A 21,654-nucleotide genomic window follows, 5' to 3' on the forward strand; every position below is an offset into this window, starting at 1 on the left:
AATTATTGTATATATACTATTACCTAACCATCCCGACTTCGCACGGATGCATTATAGATCTTTAAATTTCGCTGCTTGTTCTATAATATAACACGCCTATATATATGTATATATCTATTGCTGAAAACTGAATTAAAATCCGTTGAGTAATTTAAAAGATATAGGCGAACACACAGCGGCGGCATCTTTCTTTTATACTATGTAAGGATTATGGGTTAAAATATATTGAACTTACCACACCCAAAGTTTGACAATACAGCGCAACCTCGCCTCCCAACACTCCACTGAATCTTGGACTTTCACCAACGATCCCAACAATAGGACCAACGGGCGAACCTGAGAATAAATATTTTTGTAAAAATACCATAAAATGAAACTTATGTTAATTTTGAACTAATATTTTAATAACTCTGCACGACAACGTGTAATGTATTATACCTCGCACTGTGATAGACGAGACGCTCTAAAGAACCCGTCGTACTGACCTAAAAGACTTCCGAGTGAAGGTGGAACAAATGTCGCGAGAAATAAAATTCCCGTACAGTTACAAAAAAAAACCTTCAAATAAAATAAAGTGAATCTCATGATTTATATACATAAATAGTATATGAGTAAAATTAACTTATATAATTCACAAGTTTGTATACAAAACATTACTATACAGTAAGTAATGCTATTTTTAAATGGTTCTCATTTTGTAAATTTTATTTCCAATTCAATAAAAATATTAATATTTTATACAAGTAAAAAAATGTATAACAATTATATTGCATATAGAAATACAACTATATTGGATCATTCGTGTGTTGAATAATTGCAATGCGTTTACCGAGTTGTTGTGATCCTGCGATGCTGCATGTCCCATCAGTGAGAGCGTAATCCGCTGAGATAAAAGGGTGCAGAGTTGTTCAGTTGCCGGTAGGTTGTCACGTGTTACGAGGCAGATTAGTGCCCGCACCTCTAATTGACACTGAACAGAAATTAATTCCTTTTTATAGCAATAAACACACTTGTAGGATTTAATACTGATTATTACTGATGAAATACTGATACTGATAGCTAGCCAATTGGACTTGTATTTACTAGACTTAAGAGTCGTGAATTTTAATTGAGCCAACAAGGGTACCAAACCATATTACTAAATACTATATGGTGGAAACAAATTATTCCGAAAGACTTCAGTAGATCAGCATATTTTCAAGTTGAATTTAAAAAGTGGGAATGTCAACTATTGTGTTTACCGTGACATCGACAATTAACTTCTCAGTCTGGGATTACAATTTCGGGGAAGAATTATAATAATAATATAACTTTATTCAAATAAAAATAAATTGATTTCCTTTAAAGTATTTCTTTTCTCACTTTGATGTATGTATGAAGAAATGGAAAACTAAATCACACCCAACACGATAATGATAAACTGAATCCTGGTCACATAATCCAGGCAGCGAGACCCTAAAGGATTGTTTAGAGAATAACAATTAAGTTGCATCATATGAACGCGAACACTGAGAACGCGATTGCGCGACAGTCGCAAGGTGTGCGAGGTACCTGTGGCGTGCCGCGGTGCAGGTTGTGCTGCACGAGTTCCTGCACGAGCCCGAAGCGGCACAGCCGTGCGCGGTGCTCGGGCTCGGACGCCAGCGCGCGCAGCAGCGTGAGGCAGTGCTCCGCGCACGCCAGCGAGCACCCGAAGCAGGCGCTGGGCCCGCTCGACTCTGGCAGTGCAAGCAATAATCATCATAATGTACTATTACTGATAGTCGCTTTTTCAACACACTTGCTCGTAATGTGATGAACTCATAAAATAATCACTGTGATTGAAATTGTATTCAGTTACATGGTTGTGATTTAAATCCAGTCGATAATAAAAGTTACGGGATGCACAATCTCCATTAGAATTAAATACTAGTAGGTATTTAATGCTGTACGGCAAGTTATAAGTATAATATATAGCGACTACAGATATTGGTATATAAGTTATGCACTATTTTAACACACGTAACTTGCATAATAGTTCTTTAACATAATTAGTAATTACCTTTATTAAAGTCTCCATCATAATTCTGCACGAGACCAGCGTAAACTGGTAATGTTTCTTCTCCTTTCAGTTGTTCACTTTGTGACCTGTCATAGGACACAAGCTCTTTCCTGTAAACAAAATTGATTGCTATAAGTGAAAGTACATTTAATGAAGAAATATGCTTTATTTCACAGCAGAAATAAATAAAAATTCAAATCATTTTAAACGTATATATTGTGTAATTACTTAAGTCATGAAAGAGGTTTATGTCTTCTTGGCAGTGAGAGCCATTTTCCTTATCCTTTACATATTTAGTTATATAAATTTTATTATTGCCCAAACAACTAGCAGCTTCCCACGGGTATATCTATGTGGCATCATTTTTTCTTATGTCCATTATTAATTGGAAAAAACATATTTTGTATTAATAAGTGTATGATGTATTATATAATTATTTATTGTCATGGCTCTATGTCCCGTAATTAAACTACAATACCTTTTAAACCAAACAAAGTTTATAAAAGCAGAGTGCATGGGGACAGACATAGGACAGAAGTAACCACGCAGACAAAATTTCTAGAACTTTCTAGAACTCGTTTGTTAACTACATCTCACCTGCAGGCCAACACCTTCTGAATGATCTTGGAGAGGTCCTCGAAGTGTCCCTTACTATCAACGCAGTACTTGTGAGCGAGCGTCTGTATGACGCGGTTGATCTGCGCCCCGCTGAATGATGAATTGGACGTGTTACTGTTCTCGTCGCCCATGCGACCTTCAAGACGATGCTCGCTTATTTTGTGGAGGAGCGACTACAAGAAATAAATTATTTATTTATTTAGGTAAGATTATCAGTATATATATTACTATTCATATTATACTAGCTGCACCAAATGTTATAACGGCTTCACCCGCATGAAATTTATAGCCTATATGTTATTCTGATGATAGCTATATTACTGTAAAGATTCGAAAAAATACATTCAGTAGTTTTTACGAAAAATTAACAAACATCCATCTATCCATCATAGAACGAAACAAAAGCATACAAAATACATATTTACCTCTAGTACCGGCTTGTTGGCAACTAGCTGCCGATAGACGCGATCGGCCTTATCTAGCAGCGCTCCGATAGTATGCACCATCTTCTTCCGTTCCTCGTCATTTTCTATCGTATCCACCGCGCAGCATGGCCGTGCTGTTAACGTGTAGTCAAACTTCGCGTACTTGCAGAAACCGCAGGCGTGGCAAAGGAACGGATCTTTCTCGTCGTAGTTTATCGCACTACAATAAATTACGGGTTTAAAACTTTTTGCATATATAATCTTGCTTAGGTGTTTATATGTTATGATTACAATTTATATGAGAGTATGCACTGAAGAAGACATTACTGGTCAAAGTTATCTATCTCTAATTTATAAAGAATACTAGTCGTTATTTATTTGCAGTTATTCCGTAAAAAAAACAATCATCTGTCTGTGTGTACGACAGGACAATCATAGTAGAAATTAATAATATATTGAGCATTGCAGCAATACAAATTTATACACACTCACCGACACTTGTGACACTGGAAAACATTTTCGCCGCAGTTCGCACAAACACCAGGGTTTGCGGGCACCGACTGAGAGCATCGAGGACATTGCAATGATTCACCTAAAAGTACACATCGATTTAGTATTTTTTTACTCAATGTCATATTTAATTTAAAGACACATAGATCGTATTTCACCTGTAGCTTGTTGGTTTTCATAGAAGTCGGCATACTCCATCATGAGGTTGCAAGCGACAATGGGCAGAGGGAAATCGACACGAACCTCTGTCTGGCCAGATTGCAATTGCACGCGCTTAGCTTTGTGCCACATTCCTACAAACATAAATCATAACATATTTTAGGTCTCTTTTAAATGGTTTTTTAGTATAAATAAGCTAGATATAGGCAAACTATAAACGAAGTTATTTCAGTGAATAATCACACTTTAAAATAGATGGGAAGACAATATCTATTCGGATTTGGGATCCGAAGTTGCCAGTTTCAAGTATATATGTCAAATTAGTTGAAAGACGCAGTAGTATATTCGATACTTGAATAAGATCCGAGTATTAAAATGTATCATCGGAATGCTAAATTTTTTTTAGGACTAACAACAAAGGAAACCTGTTAACATTTTATCCTAATACTAATACGTACAAGAGAACACCAGCCAAGCCTCTTATCAATTATTTTCAACCAAATCCACATTCTGAATGTGGCGGTAGAATAAAAAAAATATACCATTGAAAAGTGCTTAAAATTAAGTTTATTTTAATAAAGTTTCTAACTTAAGTATACTATATTAAACCTACCTGGTTTGTTTTTGAGTTCCTGCACAGCTTGCACTGTGCGGTTGTTGTAGTAGAAGTTAATGGTGCGCACCATCTTGCTGCGTTTGATGTCGCCAATGCGCAAGCTGATGCGGCTGATCATGTGGCTGTTGACCAACTTGACGATCTGGGTCGTTGTAGTGAACTTCGAGTCGATCTGCGATCGGTACAACGAATTAGTCCTTAAAGAGTTGGCAAGAAACAAAAAAAAAGCAGATTGCGGTAGCGGTTTTTAATGATGTTAAAGTCGTCCGCAGCACGTTTTCATAGATGTTTTTTGTAACTGAGGCTTTTCCCAACTGCTGGATACAGAAAAATGAAACCAGACTTGCTCAATTTGACCAGTTGTAGACCCTTCATGCATTGAAAATGGGCGGGACTTTGGTATTGTTGTACGCGAAGTTGTATGCTTTATAACCATTCTACATCATCCTCAGCCCGCTGCAGACCAGATTTGTCTCTTTTTGAAGAACAATATAACTATGATCCTACTCCAAGCATATGGCGTTCTCCCATTGAAGAGAACTGACTTGAAGAATTCCTGAAGTACCGAAATACAGGAGTATATCTGGCCTTCAGGCGCTCGATGGTCATTCTGTCTTGAACAGGGGATTTTCCATTTTTGAGTCATCTCGATATCATCACGACTAATTTTGGGCATCTCCTCAGTGTAATGGCGCGTCACACACAAACATACCATTTTCCCTCCAGTCCACACAAGCAAGCATCAAGTCCACACTCGAGCAAAATGTACTCACATTAACAAAAAATAAAGATAGCAAGCAGTCCGAAATTTATCATCAAGCAACATCATCAGCATCCAGACTGTATGTGTCAGAGCATACTCAAACAGAACCCATTTAAAAAGCTTATATAATTTATACATCAAGCAACATCATCAGCATCCAGACTGTATGTGTCATAGCATACTCAAACAGAACCCATTTAAAAAGCTTATATAAGCACATATATTTAAAAATTAAAAACAGATAGTTCTATATTTCAAAGGTAACTAACCTTGATGGTGGGCAATTTGATAGTGGCCATAGGCACTTCAGGGTTGTTACACACGAGACATGGATCCGACTCGAGGTAGTATCCGTCGAGTTCCACGAATGCTCCTAATGCGGCGTACAGAGCAGCATTGCCGTGTGATGAAAGCAAGGAGTTTTGGTTGCGCAATAACTCTACAGCACTGCCAACGTATTTCTGTTGAAAGAAATATTTATGACTTGCCAAGTTTTTATTCTTCCTGAAGTAGGTTAATTCTATTGTCTACAAATACCATTCATTTGTGTATAGCAATAATTAGAATTGCTATTACACTAAAAAGATAAGGCACAGAACTGACAAGAAATATTTTTAGTTTATATACTTAGCCGAATAATATTGAAAACGTATATATTTAAGACACAGTTCAAAATACAATTTATTGAGACCACTTTTAAAATTTCAGTAAGGTTTATATATGCGATTGCGTAAAAGACAAAGGTCGTGAATTAAACTGAGTTTAATCACAACATATTAAGACATAACATTATAAATAATATAAATATCAAATGAATATAATTGGAAGACATTTTATAGACAATACAAATTACAATAGAAAACGGCGACTTAGTCTATTATGACCATCCTGACCAGGCGATTTCATATGATTAGTTACATATATAAGATTTTATTTGAAGTCTATGATATATTTTTAATTTGTTCCATGTAGTCGCCTCTTATGGAATCCTGGAGATGAGGAGTATACGAAAGGAAATTTGAATAATAATAACACTGTTTTTCACACAAAAATATGAACTATTTCATGAATGCTTAGTCACAACTTACCTCAGTATCGAGATCGGGTATTTTTAAGGTGAAGTATCCAAGAAGGTCGACGAACTGCGCGGCCTTGCGTCCGTACTGCGGCAACGTCGGCCAGATGCCCCACATTAATGACACAAGAGATGATTGCTCTGATTGCGGGGAATTTCTGTATGGTAACGAAAATGTTATGTGACTAAAGGAATTGCTAATATGAAGCTATATTTATAAAAGGGAGAGGAAGAAAAGAGAATAGTAAAATAAAAAAATAGAAGTGTATATGATAATGTTTGCGGTACGATACGTGCAATGCTGGTGTTTCAAGCGTACATAGAAAAAAACATACTATATATAAAACATAGATAATATACTATATAGTACATAGAAATAGGAAAGGTTTACCGTCGGATGTGTAGTATTATTTATTCGTTTATTTTGTATAAAATATGGAGGAAACAAATCGAAAAAAATATAACTGACAAGAACTGTTGTATCTATTATAAATGGGTTCAAAGAATGTTGATGATCAGAACATGCTACGAGGTAATCAAAGTCAGAATGAGCACAACAAGTAGTTGTGTTTACATAATTACATTTCAATAAAAAAACTTATTTTCCTCTTAGAATACACTTAGTAAAAGGAAGTCAGGATTACATATCAATTTGTTGCACTTACTTATGTATGGCCAGCAGAAGATCATGTGCTTGCCAACGAACAGCAGTTGAATTGGTTTCCAATAAAAATGCTTTCACGAACATTTTCAGCTCATCCTGAGACACCTGTGAACAAAAACATTTGTATAAAATATCTCTTATTATAATCAACATCTGTATTTCTTTATATTTCCTTTCAATATACCTGTTTCAGAATCTGTTGCACGAGAGCGGGTACTCTCTGCTCTTGGAACTTCGACCCGTCAGACACAAACGCGTCGCTATCGGCACTGCGCTCTCGTTCCGACCAGTCAGCTGAGGGCTATACATAAACATTTTAAAGTTAATATTAGTGTACTCTAAAAGGGAAAGATTTTAATATTTCGTGATAGTATCAGAAAGTAACAAATTACACGCAGACAGCGCCGCCGGATCAAGATATAGTATAATATAAAACAACGTTAGATATCTTCGAACTTGGTACACAGTACTTTATGGCAGTATGGGGCATATTAAAAGATCTATGGGGCGTTTATAGTTGCGATCAAGGGGGAAAAGGTTATTGTCTTCACGTAACATCAAACTAAATACTGAGAACGTTACAATTCTTAAGGCAAACTAACGCCAGCGCCTCGCGCCGCTCCTCCGAGTACCGAGTGCGGGAGGCGAGCGTGCGGTACCTTGTTCTCCTGGCGCGCGTGGTGGTGCAGCGGTGAGCAGAGCGCGGCCTGCAGCAGCTGCAGCACGGTGGGCGCCACGTGCGGGTGCACGCGCCGCGCCACCGTCACCAGCCACGCCAGCGCCTCGCGCCGCTCCACCGCGCACGTGTGCTGCCAGTTACCCGTACGCGCGCTTACGATCTCTGCGCACGCCTACACAATGTGAATGAAATTATTAGTATTTAACCGAGTTAGCCTTTCTACAAACTTGACTTTATTACTACCTATTTCTAGAGAATAACAGATTTTCAGTCTTAGCAAAAGAAAAACAAAATGTTGTGGAATACAATAAAGATTTACCTCTAATCTTTAATTTAAGAGGTTCAAATCAAATAATATATATTATGCAATAAAAAAATAATGGAAACATTAATTTATAGAATTATAATATAATATCTGAATTAGAAGTTAGTTTCTCTGTGTACGTATTCATATGCATGACTGCTGTATGTGTGAGTCAAAGAGTTTTTAATTCTAAGAACATAAATAATATATTACATCCTTAACAATGAGTTACATTAGATCTACCTTAAGGTGATCCATGAGTTGCACGAGCTTGTCGTAAGCAGGATCTGTGGCGAGAAGTGCCCGCGCGGCGCTCAGGTGCGTGTCGAGTGCGTGCACGTCACGCAACTGCCGGTAACGCTCGCGAGTGCCACATAACAACAACAGCAGTTTGCGGACTTGCTTCCTGAGATGTCACACACAAGTACACCACAATAAGTATTTTCAATACAAGTTGTTCATGCATGGGATTTTCATCTAATGTTAGACATAGACACCTATAGCAGAGTACATAAACTGAGTAAATAAACTGGCTTTAAAAAAGAAATTTAGTTGAGTTTCGTGCCAGTTCTCAGTTCAATTCTTGCCAGTTCAGACTGAACTGAATGGTAGGGAACAAATATTGATACAAAAATCTTTACATACATAAGCGGCTTAAATGTCCTACATGAATAAATTATTTTTTGATATGATTTTACAGCCTGAGTAGTGTGTTAGTAAAAATTACATATATCCAATAATACCTAAACATCAATTTTAAGATTTCAATCCATAATCAATAATAATACAGAAATTAGTATAGATTCTGATGTGAGTAATCCTTTTGAATTGTAAAATCTTGAAAATTCTTTCAGAAAATACAATAAAACCTTTTTAAATCAGAATACATATTCATAAACCCATCTCCGATCAAATAGTATATTTTTATTTCACGTCAATTCATTTCAATATATAGCAATAAAATCAATGATAACTCCTTTACCTGAGAGGTGTCTGTTGATTCATCATATACTCGCACAGTAGGGAACGCCAGCGCATATCGAAATGCGATGGATCACAATGCTTATGTATCTGACACGGCAGACGCAGCGCCATTTCCATAAGCAGCTGTGGGTAGTTGTCAAACACGTCTAGAGCGTGGCCTGAACAGATAATGAAAAATAAAATTATTAACAAACTTCTGCCTACGACATCGTCCACGTTAGCTTGACAGGTATGCGAACTAAGTATACGACATACTTAATTCTTAAAGTGAGGTCATTATGGCAAAAAATTACAAAAGCCCGAAAGTGTAGCAATTGTAATTACAATCTAGATATAGTTATTTTACTTTTTAAATATTTACTGATATAGAATAGAATATTTCATATCTTCTTTTTCACAGTCCAAGCATCAGTTATGGAATATTGAACTTACTTTTGACATATTCTTTGACGAAGAACGGCTGCATGTCAGGCAGCGGTAGTGGTGGTTGTGGCTTCAATAGTTGCTGACCAGGACTTGTTGTAGTAGTGTCTATTGATTAACATAAATATAACAAAAGTTAATTTCTATATTATAACTGTTACACTACTGTGTAGCTTTTAATCTTTATTGGGAAGTAGTTGTCTGTAGAAAAGTTGTTGTCTATAAGTATGTGACTTACACAAAAAATGGTAAAAAACATAAATTACATGTTGAACACACAAACCTATATTAAAATTGTTACCATTTTCCAAATAAAAAATAATGGCTAATGTGATGTAATTTCTTTTCTTACATATTGCTTGATGTATTCTTATTTCCATATAAAGTGTTCCTATCTGTCAATTGAAACATGCCGTAGTTAGATAAAGTAGACAAGAATTCCTATTATACATGGAAACTCAATGAAAATTGTTCATTCTATTTATATATGTAAGTTACTAATAGATAGTGTAAGTATTACGACATTGGGTACAGAAATCTGCACTCATCAAACTGGTGTAGTCTAAACAGCGCTACAGCGCTGTACTCCATTGCAAACTAGCGTCATGTTGTGCACGATACTCACTGGAGGTTTTCTCCTTCCAGTAGGGCAGCAGCGCTGAGAGCACCTTGTAGCAGTGTCTCGGCGCGCCGGCCCGCACGAGCGCGGCGGCCGCCAGTCGCGACACGTGCGCCGCACTCGCGCCCGCAACCTCCGCCCGAGCTCCGCTCCCGCCGCCCGTGCTGCCTGACCCTCCCGACCCGGACGTCTTCCACCGGGCCATCAACACACCTATACGATACACATTTGTGTCATTAGCTGCCTTTACACGTTCACGCGATACACGAGTTCTTTATCAAGTGAAATAGTTGATTGATTGAATTTGTGTGCAAAGTTCCTATACGGTGAATGAAAAATTGGAAATATCTTGTCTTTCATAAGGTTGTTAGTTTTATATAGAAACTTTGAACACTAATTTAATTCAATAAATTCATACTTAAACAACACAATACAACGTAACTGACACAACTTAATATGAACTCACTCAGCAATCTCATTATAACGAGCTGCAACTCGCGTCTATTAGTCCTCTCGTGTATGGGTGGCGAGGTCTCCTCTTGCATATCTAACTCCGACACTAGAAGCTCCAAACGCATAATGGCCAGCTGCAATTCGCGGCGATCGGTACGGTCCTGTTCGCTTGGTGCTGTCTCGTCGGCCTGAATGTCTAATTCCGATACTAGCAGTTCTAGAAGCCGTTCAAGGACTACTCGGTCACCTTCTACGCTCGAGTCTAAATCTCCGGCCAGCATGAGAACCACCTATGAAGATATTGGTCACAATAAATACTTAGAACTCTTAACCAGTCTATGAAATATAAAACAAAATTACATTTAATACAAATTGAGTAAATTATAATATAAATAATGTTTTTAGTCAAAAGTTTTGAGTATTGAGAATTATAAATATTCTTTTTATCACGAAAGGCGGAAATTAAACAGTCATGTATGAATCTAGAGAACACAGTTTTATTACTCCAGCAACGTTTTCAGTACAATTCTAGAATTGTTACGGAATGTATTTCGTGTAATGATAAACAACAAAATAAATAAAATAAATAAACTATAAGGTGTACAAAAAATAGCAAAAACTTTAAATATTTATTATGAAGGAACTTTACATACCTGTACAAATGGTATAGCTCGCACTCCAGGCAGTGTGCGGAGCGACGGCAGCGCGTCTAAAGCAGCTGACAATAGTGACAGCCTCAACGCGTGTAGTTTCCGTGTTTCCGTTTCCGCTTCGATCGCACGGGACGTCGAGGGCACAGGCTGAGACGAAGTCGAGGCTCCCGCTATAGAATTATAATAAATAAATATTCGCTACCACACACTGTTTGAACTTGAACTACAAACACTCATAAAAAATTGCGAATGAAAATTAGAAAATGTTACAAAGCAAAAGTTACAAACGCGTTATGTAGAGAAATAATTCTTATAATTCTATTTGTTAATAATACTAGCCTGATATAAAAACAGGCACATCGTTGATATTGGAGGTAGCCATCATCCCCGCTGAGGGAGCGGACCCCGTATCTCCTACAACATTTTATATGTGATCAGAAAACCTCGATATTAAACATAGAGGTACTTAGCGTAGAACATATTTACAGACAGATTAAGATAGACACGTAACTATCAAATTATACGTAGCATATTTAGACTTTATAGAAAACAAGTATATTTTACAAGAAACATTGGTTGACAATCATCCAACACTTCCACCTAAGTAATGTATAAACGCCAAATAAAAATTTTGCCTTAGTTCAAATAAGCAGTACTTGAAATAAAAAAATATAGTGGAATGTATTCCATCTCTGCTTGTATTTGAAAATAACGAGACAAGCCAGTGCTAACCTAATTGAATATATACTGTTTTAAATTCGACGCAGTCCAAATTTATACATATATTAGTAAAAATCAATAGTAGCAACAAACGAAGACGTGTAGTAGACGAATATTTTATTAAAACTAAAACAATCTACCCGCTGCTTTTCAGTTTACCCATGATCATAGCGGTTAAAACACTGCCGAAATATCGATAATTCAATAAAACGTGATAAGATCCCGTGACTTTCAATAATTGAATAAATCTCTAAGCACTTAAATATAACCATTAAGTGAGGTGTTCGTACCGTAGGCACTGCTGCGACCGGAGACCCCGCCGGTACTGTCTGCGCCGGAGCCGGCGCTGTCGGAAGCGGAACCGGCCGATCCGGCCGAGCCGGCCGACCCGGGAGCCTCCGCGGGCGACGTGCGCAGTGTGCTACCGTCCGTTGCGGCGGTGCTGCCTTCGTCGTCAGAACTAGCCAGGTAAATATATGATAAGTATACGACCCATGTAACATTTTTTACTCGTGAACGAGTGCTGCTAGTAGGGACTGATCAGCTCTAATCACTACGACTGATTTAATATTATTTAATTACTTAGCCAGTTATTATTTTGACTCTAATGAATGAGTGCTAGTTGGTAGTGTTTTTCAATACATTTCAACTTAAAAATGGAAGTTACAACAATTATTTAAAACAGCAGCATGCAAGTTTATTGCTCGTTCTTCTTGTGATGAGACAGTTCACCGAATGATGGGTAGATTAAAAAATATGTATGAGTATACAAAAATGCTTAAATAGAACAGAAAAATGTTTATTTAAATAAACTTAATTATTTGAATAAGTAATTTTGTATTTTATTCTATTAACACTTGTACAAGTGCTAATAGAATAGATAGACTACATCGCTTACCGCTACCGGTGTACCGGGTTCTCATTAGAAACTAGTCGTACCCGCGATTTCGTCCGCGTGGAATTTAACTTTATTTTTCTAAAATAAAAGTAGCCTAAGTTTATCAGATCCTGCCAAAAAACGTCCCGTCAAAATCGGTCCAGCCATTTTAGAGAAACAGACAGACAGACAAAAATTGTAAAAAATATTATTTTGGTGTATGTACTGTATTTATATAAAAAAACGGTTATATTTATATGTATAGATGTAGAGTTGTGTACCGTACCCCTGTGGCGAGGCGGTGACGTCACTGAAGCCGGGCGCGGGCGGCGGCGGCGCGGAGGGCGCGGGCGGCGTGCGGCGCGGCTGGTCCTGCAGCGACAGCGCGATGGCCAGCTCCACCATCGTCTCGTCGTCCGCGTCCGGCGGGATGTCCAGCAACGCATCCAGTCCTATCGCGTGACATCCAGATGGATATACATCAAGCTTCATTTACATTATGAAAGTAGACTAGTGAATTACTAATGGACTGGATGTTATTATATTATATAATTATCATATTTATTTATTAAAACACAAATAAATGCTGTACATGGCTGACTTAAAACATTGAGGCATTTTCTCCCAGTCGACCTGCTGGGCAAATAGAGATTCCTATGTGTAGGACTTACGTAAGTAACGTAATAATAATTACATTAATACATACTAATATTATGAATGCCAATGTTTGTCCGTCAGTTAATTAATAGTTAATTTCATTATTAAACGGTTTAAATAAAGCTAAAGAAATTTCGGGTAAGCAGTTTACAAAAAAGTTTTTTTTTATTGCAAGGGGCTTATGAAAATTAAGATAAAAGGAAGACGCCCATGCTCCATTGAAGACAGTAACGTGTTATTACATTACACGATAACTACTAATAATACATAAGTATACTACTATAATACTGCTCATTATACCTCCGTCGGGTGCAAGTAGCACCATTGGTTCGAGCGAATCGTCAACTTCCATGAACTGGTTGTCTTGTTGTTCGTCTCGATTCGCGCTCAGCTCCGATTCAGAGACTGCCGCTTCTGTGATCGATCTGGCCGGTTGTCCTGTCGTTACCGATGAACCAGCACCTTATAACAAAAAAATGTATAGTATATGTAGTATATATACGTAAACAATGAAAAAAAACTGCGATAATTCCTAGAAAAATTGTCTTTAGGACCATACAAATACAGACATGACACCTCAGTTCTCAGATAGGGCAATGAGTGGTAGGTGTTCCATGGTCCTGTTCATATAAAAAAGAAATATTTCCTATATATGCATAATAATTAACAAAGATCTGCGCTTACCAGGCGTATTGGGTGGTGATGGAATGTAGACACGTCGCCTCTTCACTCTAGGTCGTAGCACTCTCATTAGTGCAGCCTTTGCACCGAAACTGATACTCTGATCTTCAGCCAGTAACAGAGACAGATAGATTTGATTTCCGAAATCAATCTGTAATAAAAAATATACATCTTAAATATGAACATTCTAAATAATAACATCTAGTAGTAATAGTAGAAAAACAGCCATTTTAATAGATATGGTTCTGCACACCTAATCCTTTCTTTGCAAAATAAATTAAATCTTTTTTAATTAAATATTTCCTTTATATCATTCAAACCACATAACAAATAAAATATTAACATTTATAGACACTCGTTTTAAGTATCACTGAGCATGATATAGTCATGTGTATAACTGTGTAGACTGTATATTTGCGTAACTTATTTATTAAACTTCTAACTTTTGTCTTAAACTTATTCATTCCATATACTCTTTTTTTTATACCGATTTAATTGCACAAATTCTTATTTATTTGCGCTAGACTTTTTAACGAGCCGAGTATGGGGTCAGAATACTGTAATACAGGTTTTGGATTTCCTGGTATAGATTCCGTTCCATTCTTTACAAACTTCTGTAAATATTAATAGACTAGAATAAATAAAAATTTAATAATAGTAATGATTAAATGTTTATTTAATCTCTTGTAATGTAAAATAGTATTAAAAGCGTGATATGTATAGTGATTTGAAATAGAAATAATCTTTATTCAAATAAACTCATTACAAGCACTTTTGAATAGTATGACTATTCAAAAGTGAATAGTACAAAACCTGTATTACAGTATTCTGACCCCATACTCGGCTCGTTAAAAAGTCTAGCGCAAATAAAAAAGATTTGATTTGATTCTACCACTCATTCGGAATGCAGATTCATCACAAGAAGAATGAGCAAGAAATTTGTGTGTTGCTCTTTTGAGTAGATATTTTTTTTATATAATAATTACAGTATAACAAGTAAGAGGCATGCGATAATCAACATAGAAATCGCTACGCACTCATCATTAGTGTAATCAGATTATATTGTCAGTGCTGTGGATTTAAAGTTTTTCTATAAAAACATTATTATCGTTAACGAATTCTTCAATTTTATAGTAAGCTTGTTTTAAGGATTACTGACACAGTCCGGGTCCGCGTGCAGCTGGAACGCGTGCACGATGTCAGCGAGCGCGTGCAGCGTGTGGTCGGCGTGCCGCAGCCCGTACGACAGCACGCCGGGCGGGCCGCCCGCCGCGCTCCGGCACGCCGCCAGCCTCCACAGCACGCTCGTCAGCAGCGCGCACACGTGCGTCTCCTTCTCCATCTCCTGCTCTTGTGTTTGCTCTCCTTCACTCTCGCTCGTGCCTTTCCACAGCACTGACCAGTCGCCTGTTTTTTTAAGAATTTGGTAAAAAGCTTTTGACTAATTAATTGCTACTATTAGTATTATAGTATTTTTTTCTGAAAGAGAATCGCGAGGCGCCATATGATTCGATGGAAAATCACACACTCGTATCGTTGAGTATGACTACTAATAATTAAAACAAAAGACGCAAAGTGCGTGCTTGTGAATTCTCATGTCCGATAAACGAGCAAACCAATTTAAGCGATCATAAAATATAGTATTATTGCTAATTATAAATAGGAAAGTAAGTGTGTCATTCAGTATGTAACCTTTTCATAAATAAATGGTTGATCAGATCTTAGTGACATTTGACTGATATATTATATAATTTATTAAAAAAAAAAACAGAAAGTAACAAATAGCTATACATAAACTAAATATTGTTTATGTGTTTTCGTGATAATTTGTAAGTAAACATAATAATGAATGATACCATTGGCAGGCTTTTGTGGTGTTGGGGCGCTGTACTTGACGAGGTGTTGTGGCCGGGCAACCGCCACCCCGCGTGCGAGCAGCACGAGCCGGAAGTAAGACTCGGGGTCGATGTTTCGTGCATCCGCTGTATCGCGCAACTCTTGTAGCGACGTACAAACGTACTTAAGGATTGCTTGGTCCTAGGTAGAGAATAGTATATATATGTATATTATTATTCCATAAAAGGTTTTATATAAAGTGGTTTTACTTTTTTCTGTTGAGTGTTGCATTTGTGCCATTAGCATGTGCTGCAGAGACTTAAAGTTAGTGCAGTATCATAGTAATTACATCAACATTTAAATTTTCAATATTACGTCAGTGACATGATGTGACAACTATGGCCATAATTTAGCTTATCTTTCTCATGCACATTTGAAAACAGATAGATTTTTTGTAAAATATTATTGGTATTGGAGAAAAAGAATATTAGAAAAACAATAAGAATTAGTAGACATTAAAAATGTAATTCAAAAATACAGTGACGATCTACGTCGCATATATAAAAACCTACCGTTGACGTCACATGCTTCAATATTGAAAAAAAGGGAGTGGATACCAAAACGGCATAAATGATTCACAGGTCAAAATAAAAGACAAGACAAAGCATGAGGGAGGTCAATGAAGAATTACCTTGTACTGGTGATAGTTGGTGTGGTGGAGTGCACGTAGCAGGCATTGAGCCCGAGCGTGTAGGTGTGCGCCGGCCGGGGCGCACAGCAGTCGCCGCGCAGCCTCCGCGCCGCCCTCCGCGACCCCTGCGACCCCCGCGCCCCCCGCGCCGCCCGTGACCCCCACCGCCGGCTCCGCGCTCGCGCTCAGTTCCAGCGCCTCCAGCGCCGCACACGCCAGCCGTTCCAGCGAGCTGGGCTTCCACGCACCGTTCGCACCGTCCGACTCCTGGCGTTTATTTAGTATGTGATGATAATAGCTGCATTTACATGTGCGATTTTTCAAGCGTGAATACGCAGGAATGTGCGCAATTACGCAGGAAAGAATATGCATAAAAATGAAGACAAAGGCTTTATTTTCATGTACTACTAACTAAAACAGCACACGCGCCGCCATCTCACGCATCAAATTATAAGCTTTGTACTATACATATACTATACTTTGTACAACACCGATAGAAACACGTAATAATAATAATAAAACATCCAGACTCATACTATCATACTTATAAATCCAGAATATGTCATGTGTGAGAATATGTAGTTTCATAATATCAATTGATAAAAAAATATTAATAATATTCTGTTCTAATTTAAAAATAAACAACTAGTACGTACTTGTGCCACTTTACTGGTTGATGGACATGCTGATGGATCTTCATTTTCCTCTGGCCATCCGAACTGTTCCTTGTTCTTACCATACACCTATTTTTACAACATTTTTTTTAATATATATTTATTTATAGCACAACATGCAAATTAGATTGAGGCCTATATAGCGTATATAACGGTCGGCTTACGGATATTATGGAGGAATAAACTCTAGGCTCCACACGCAGTAAAAGCGCGTTAAAATATAATATAAAGTATATATTGTTATAAAACGATTAACAGCTGAGTTTATAACTCACTCGACTCGGTTAAACCTACTCCGAGAATATCCGGTAGAATAAAAAAAAATACCAAATGTATCAATCAAATGTGCTCAACACTATATTTCTTTGAATTGACATACATAGCCATGCAGTTAGTTAGTTAGTCTTTGTTTTAGACATATCACTAAAACAAAGACTAACTGACTTTTTTATAAAATAACTTACTTATTTATATATTAGGCTATGCATGTAATTTTCTAAATTTTTAATGAGATAATGTACAATGTTCTAAATTCTCTTGGTAAAATAGTTATGTATATTCATTAAAAAACCAAAATAAATAATTAATAAACACAAAATTTAAATTAGTATAAAAATATACACTATTGAATTTATTTGAATAAATATCTCTATTTAAACTCACCTTTACAGAGTCTACCATAGTAACTCCGTCGGGGTCTTGTGATGATCCAAAATTAATGATCAACTTTTTATCCGATTGCAGGGACTCTTCACGTGTCAAAGGAATGTCGAACCAACGGTTACGGACTACTGCGGTCTGTATGACTCTATCATACACCTACAAAACGTCATAACTTTAATAAACCTTTATGGGGGAAAGTGTCTATTAGTAATAGACCTCCACACGGTTCCCAGATGAAATTATCGTGATAAATTCCTGGTGAGTTTATCACAATGGGTCACATGTTCGTACTATCATCCTCCACTATTTTGTTATAGGTGCGATTTGAGGTCACTACCACTCAGGAGTAAGCTACTTGTAAACACTCTTAATTATTATGATTAAATTAATAAAAAAATAACTTAAAATACATTAACAATAAAAATCAATAGTTACTTCAACATATGACGGGGTTCTTGCTACGTCTTGGCTGCCGAGGAGCACTCTTATGCCGCAAACCACCATGTTGGGATCCGAGTTTATAACCTCCATTGAGAACCCGCTCATCTTGTTTGATACGACGTATAAACCTGTATGATGTACATACATAATATACATTATTTTCATATATGATAAATTATCAAGTCTTAAATGTTTCTGACTGATTTTCTTAATAAAATGTCTTTAGTGAGTCTTAGTCATAATCTATGAAAAATAAATATACAATAGAGCAAAAATATTAGTCTAGCTTTGATTGTATTAATGCACTTTTTATAGATTTTATTTGAATTTATTCATGAACATAACACATTTCGCTATTAATCGGACGGTTGCAAAGTCACTGGTACAATTAATCTATATTCAGACTAGTATTTTAAATGTGTAGTAATATAATTTTTGTTAGCAAGACATCTGCTTATAGTTAGGAAGACTGGTTGTATGCATAATATGCCTAAAAAATATATAACATAATATTTACCGGTCGTGTTAAGGCGATGTTTAATCTGGGCAGTATTGTATACTTGCAACAGATCGTTTCCTCCAAATTCGATGTCCGACATGGCGACGCAGTGCTCAAAGAAGTCGATCGGGAACTGCGGTGCTCCGTTCGCATTGGATTTCGTTGCCGCCTAAAGGATATGGAAATTTAAAATGATATTAAAATTCATTACTGTAGAGTGTAGACCAGTATTTTCTTTTTAGTACCATGCCCCTTTTAAGCCTTTCTAAAATCACTATCAATTGTACGTGCATTAGCGGCTTTTTGTAATAATTAATTTGTCATTGTCATTGCAAAATGGCGGACATCTGACTATGGAGCAAATACATAATTATAGAGTGAGTTATAAATCTTAAACGTAGCTTAAAATTATTTTTGTTAAAAGAAAGGGAAATGTATATACGCGAAAGAGTGTATACAGAAGAATAGTAAAATGCGAGCGCTACTGATCGCGCGTGAACGAACGTGTCTATTACGTGGTATATTATTAGCAGGCAGGACAACAACTCACTCGTGCGAGCCGAGCCCGAATAGTGAGTACGGTACCTGCTGAGCCTTGCCCTTGGCGTGCGCGGCGAGTGCGCGCGCGCGTCGTCGTGGATGCGTGGGCTGGATGGCGGGCGCGAGCCAGTAGCCGGTGCGGTCTCCACCGGCCGCGTACATGCGCAGGCTGCCGTCCTCGCACAGCAGGATCAGCGTGCTCTTCTGCTCGCCGCCGCCGCCGCACCAGTGTCGCACCGCCACCATGTCTGTTATCTTCGCCTTTGCAGGCACCACCTGTACATGGAACGACATTAACCGCCGTAATGCACATGCGAATAGGCTTTCATGCACTATAATGTGCATGTAAATGTAAACAAAGTGAAAACGAAAACTTTAACTCGCATTTTAACGCGTTTTTCATCGTACGTTTAGCGCCTTTTTGTAATAATTAATAGCCAATGAAAAAGTAAAAGGGCGGATGTCATTATCAACATTTCCATAATTATGTTTTCACTTTGAAAACATAATTATAGAAATATTGAATTTTCAAAATCTTTGGAAAATAAACACTGTGATTACACAAAACAAAAATATAATTTTAAAAGAAAGTGAACACAAAAAATTGTTCACTGCATGCATACTTATTGAAAAACTGTATACAAAAATTATATATTAAAGATAGTAACATCTTGTGCCGATTCTACTTCCTCTCGATCTGAACCGTTAACTGGAATAATACAATATTAAAATATTTATAAAATATCATATATAAATTATCCAATATATTGTATTGGATGAGTTATATATGAGACATTGTAGGAGTGAGTGTTACCTTGATCTCCTGTACGTATATGTTGGTGGGTGTGAGCATGAGCACGACGGGGTTGTTGGAGGCCTGCATGACGGCGGTGACGAGGCCGGGGTGTCCGACCACCTCCGCCCACTGACACAGCGACTGCACGCCGCCCTGCTTGCCGCCGCCGCGCCCGCCCTCCTTCTGCGTCGCCGTTGACGACAGCGTTATCATTGCGGTGCCTGTATCGATGTTAACGTAACGTTTTACTTGCTCGTAAAGTGAATATAATTTCACCGGTTTTTAAACATATAAAGTAGCTCATAAACACACGTACGTTATATTTCTTTTTTTTTCAAACCTGCCTAGAGACAGGTGGTCAGTTAAAAAGTAAAATGGGGGGAAAGCAACAGTGTGTATCACAGTTTTATGGTTGTGTTTATTAAAAATCAAATGTTGAAAGACGTCGTACGATATACGTGCGTATTTAACACACTCGGCTCTATTAGACAGCATGCATATGTTTTATCAGTTATTCAACTAATTTTAAGGAAGTTTTTTTATGATGATTTACAATGATGTGATGAGCTTGCTATACATTCACAAATCATTACGTTGCAAACACTCCTAAATCACTAGTTTATATGCTAGATTTAGTAAAAAAAAATACCTTGAACACAATCTTCGACAGTGCTGAGTGGAGCGAGGAAACTCTTGCCTTGAGCGTACGAAAAGAACAACATCTTCAGTGTGTGTGAATAGTAAATAGACACACCGCCACCACCGACTAAACCGGCAACATCCTACGAATGGCAAAGTAGTGATTAGTAATATAATGACTCTTTAAAAAAATCTTAGCAGACTAAGGGCCCGGTACAAACAGCTGTATTCATGAGTATGATTATTTGTATCGGTCTGGGTGTTTTCTATGTATATTATGAATGTATTAAAAAAAGTAATTAAGTAGTCAGTTCATCAGTTGTCTAGTACCCATAACACAAACTCTGATTAACTTGGAATTAGATGGCGATGTGTAAATTATCCTGGAGTATAATTATTATTAAAATAAACTTGCATTTCAAATGTCTGGAACTAAGTCCGGAATGTTATTCTGGAATTATTAGTTTTGGCTGTGCATTAATAGTAAAAGACAAACTATTTTATAAGTACAATAATTATTCAAATATCTACCTGAATCTCAGGGTGCAACACTTCAAGTGTATTGGTGACGTAGAAGGTTCCGAGTGTGGCGCGAGATTCTTCGCTCATCGGCTGCCAGTAGATGTGACCGGCTGAACTCATACATAGCATATGCATCACTTCATCTTGATTCACAAAAGTTACGTCACGTACCTAAACAGAAATAACCAATTATTAAGTAATAGTAACTGTAATGACTATTATGCAGACTATTATTTAACTAGGAGTACCCGCGACTTCGTTCGCACGAGTGAACATTGTTGATCTCCATGTATTGATAACCAAATGAGAACATCTATTATTTAAGTAAGGAATTAAAGAATAAAATGTAGGTGGCACATTGAAAATTATTACAGAATTAATTATTTGCCCCATTTTAACAACCTCTTTTAGCCTATATATTGCACATATGTA

The 21,654-nt window shown here is 37.2% G+C and overlaps 1 protein-coding gene across 1 annotated transcript in view; it reads right to left on the reverse strand.

The window, feature by feature from the left end:
• Window positions 1-21,654, reverse strand: part of LOC131853479 (E3 ubiquitin-protein ligase UBR4) — a 65,309-nt gene that overhangs the window by 20,186 nt on the left and 23,469 nt on the right. Inside the window, exons 41-76 of the mRNA XM_059204375.1 lie at window positions 21,232-21,393; window positions 20,711-20,843; window positions 20,080-20,282; window positions 19,311-19,541; window positions 18,744-18,894; window positions 18,221-18,354; window positions 17,786-17,941; window positions 17,105-17,191; window positions 16,449-16,715; window positions 15,778-15,958; window positions 15,081-15,328; window positions 13,925-14,072; window positions 13,541-13,702; window positions 12,870-13,035; window positions 11,997-12,166; window positions 11,326-11,400; window positions 10,987-11,156; window positions 10,347-10,623; window positions 9,887-10,093; window positions 9,271-9,369; window positions 8,837-8,996; window positions 8,098-8,260; window positions 7,531-7,722; window positions 7,056-7,172; window positions 6,873-6,976; window positions 6,221-6,365; window positions 5,402-5,593; window positions 4,367-4,541; window positions 3,753-3,887; window positions 3,577-3,676; window positions 3,085-3,304; window positions 2,639-2,832; window positions 2,042-2,151; window positions 1,552-1,718; window positions 830-970; window positions 236-336 (exon numbers count right to left, since the gene is read on the reverse strand). Coding sequence (XP_059060358.1) covers window positions 236-336; window positions 830-970; window positions 1,552-1,718; window positions 2,042-2,151; window positions 2,639-2,832; window positions 3,085-3,304; window positions 3,577-3,676; window positions 3,753-3,887; window positions 4,367-4,541; window positions 5,402-5,593; window positions 6,221-6,365; window positions 6,873-6,976; window positions 7,056-7,172; window positions 7,531-7,722; window positions 8,098-8,260; window positions 8,837-8,996; window positions 9,271-9,369; window positions 9,887-10,093; window positions 10,347-10,623; window positions 10,987-11,156; window positions 11,326-11,400; window positions 11,997-12,166; window positions 12,870-13,035; window positions 13,541-13,702; window positions 13,925-14,072; window positions 15,081-15,328; window positions 15,778-15,958; window positions 16,449-16,715; window positions 17,105-17,191; window positions 17,786-17,941; window positions 18,221-18,354; window positions 18,744-18,894; window positions 19,311-19,541; window positions 20,080-20,282; window positions 20,711-20,843; window positions 21,232-21,393 — 5,843 coding nt within the window. The remainder of the gene's footprint in view (window positions 1-235; window positions 337-829; window positions 971-1,551; window positions 1,719-2,041; window positions 2,152-2,638; window positions 2,833-3,084; window positions 3,305-3,576; window positions 3,677-3,752; window positions 3,888-4,366; window positions 4,542-5,401; window positions 5,594-6,220; window positions 6,366-6,872; window positions 6,977-7,055; window positions 7,173-7,530; window positions 7,723-8,097; window positions 8,261-8,836; window positions 8,997-9,270; window positions 9,370-9,886; window positions 10,094-10,346; window positions 10,624-10,986; window positions 11,157-11,325; window positions 11,401-11,996; window positions 12,167-12,869; window positions 13,036-13,540; window positions 13,703-13,924; window positions 14,073-15,080; window positions 15,329-15,777; window positions 15,959-16,448; window positions 16,716-17,104; window positions 17,192-17,785; window positions 17,942-18,220; window positions 18,355-18,743; window positions 18,895-19,310; window positions 19,542-20,079; window positions 20,283-20,710; window positions 20,844-21,231; window positions 21,394-21,654) is intronic.

This window comes from Achroia grisella, unplaced genomic scaffold (genome assembly GCF_030625045.1).
Source record: "Achroia grisella isolate CSIRO2021 unplaced genomic scaffold, CSIRO_AGI_Agris_v1 utg902, whole genome shotgun sequence".
Taxonomy (NCBI): domain Eukaryota; kingdom Metazoa; phylum Arthropoda; class Insecta; order Lepidoptera; family Pyralidae; genus Achroia; species Achroia grisella.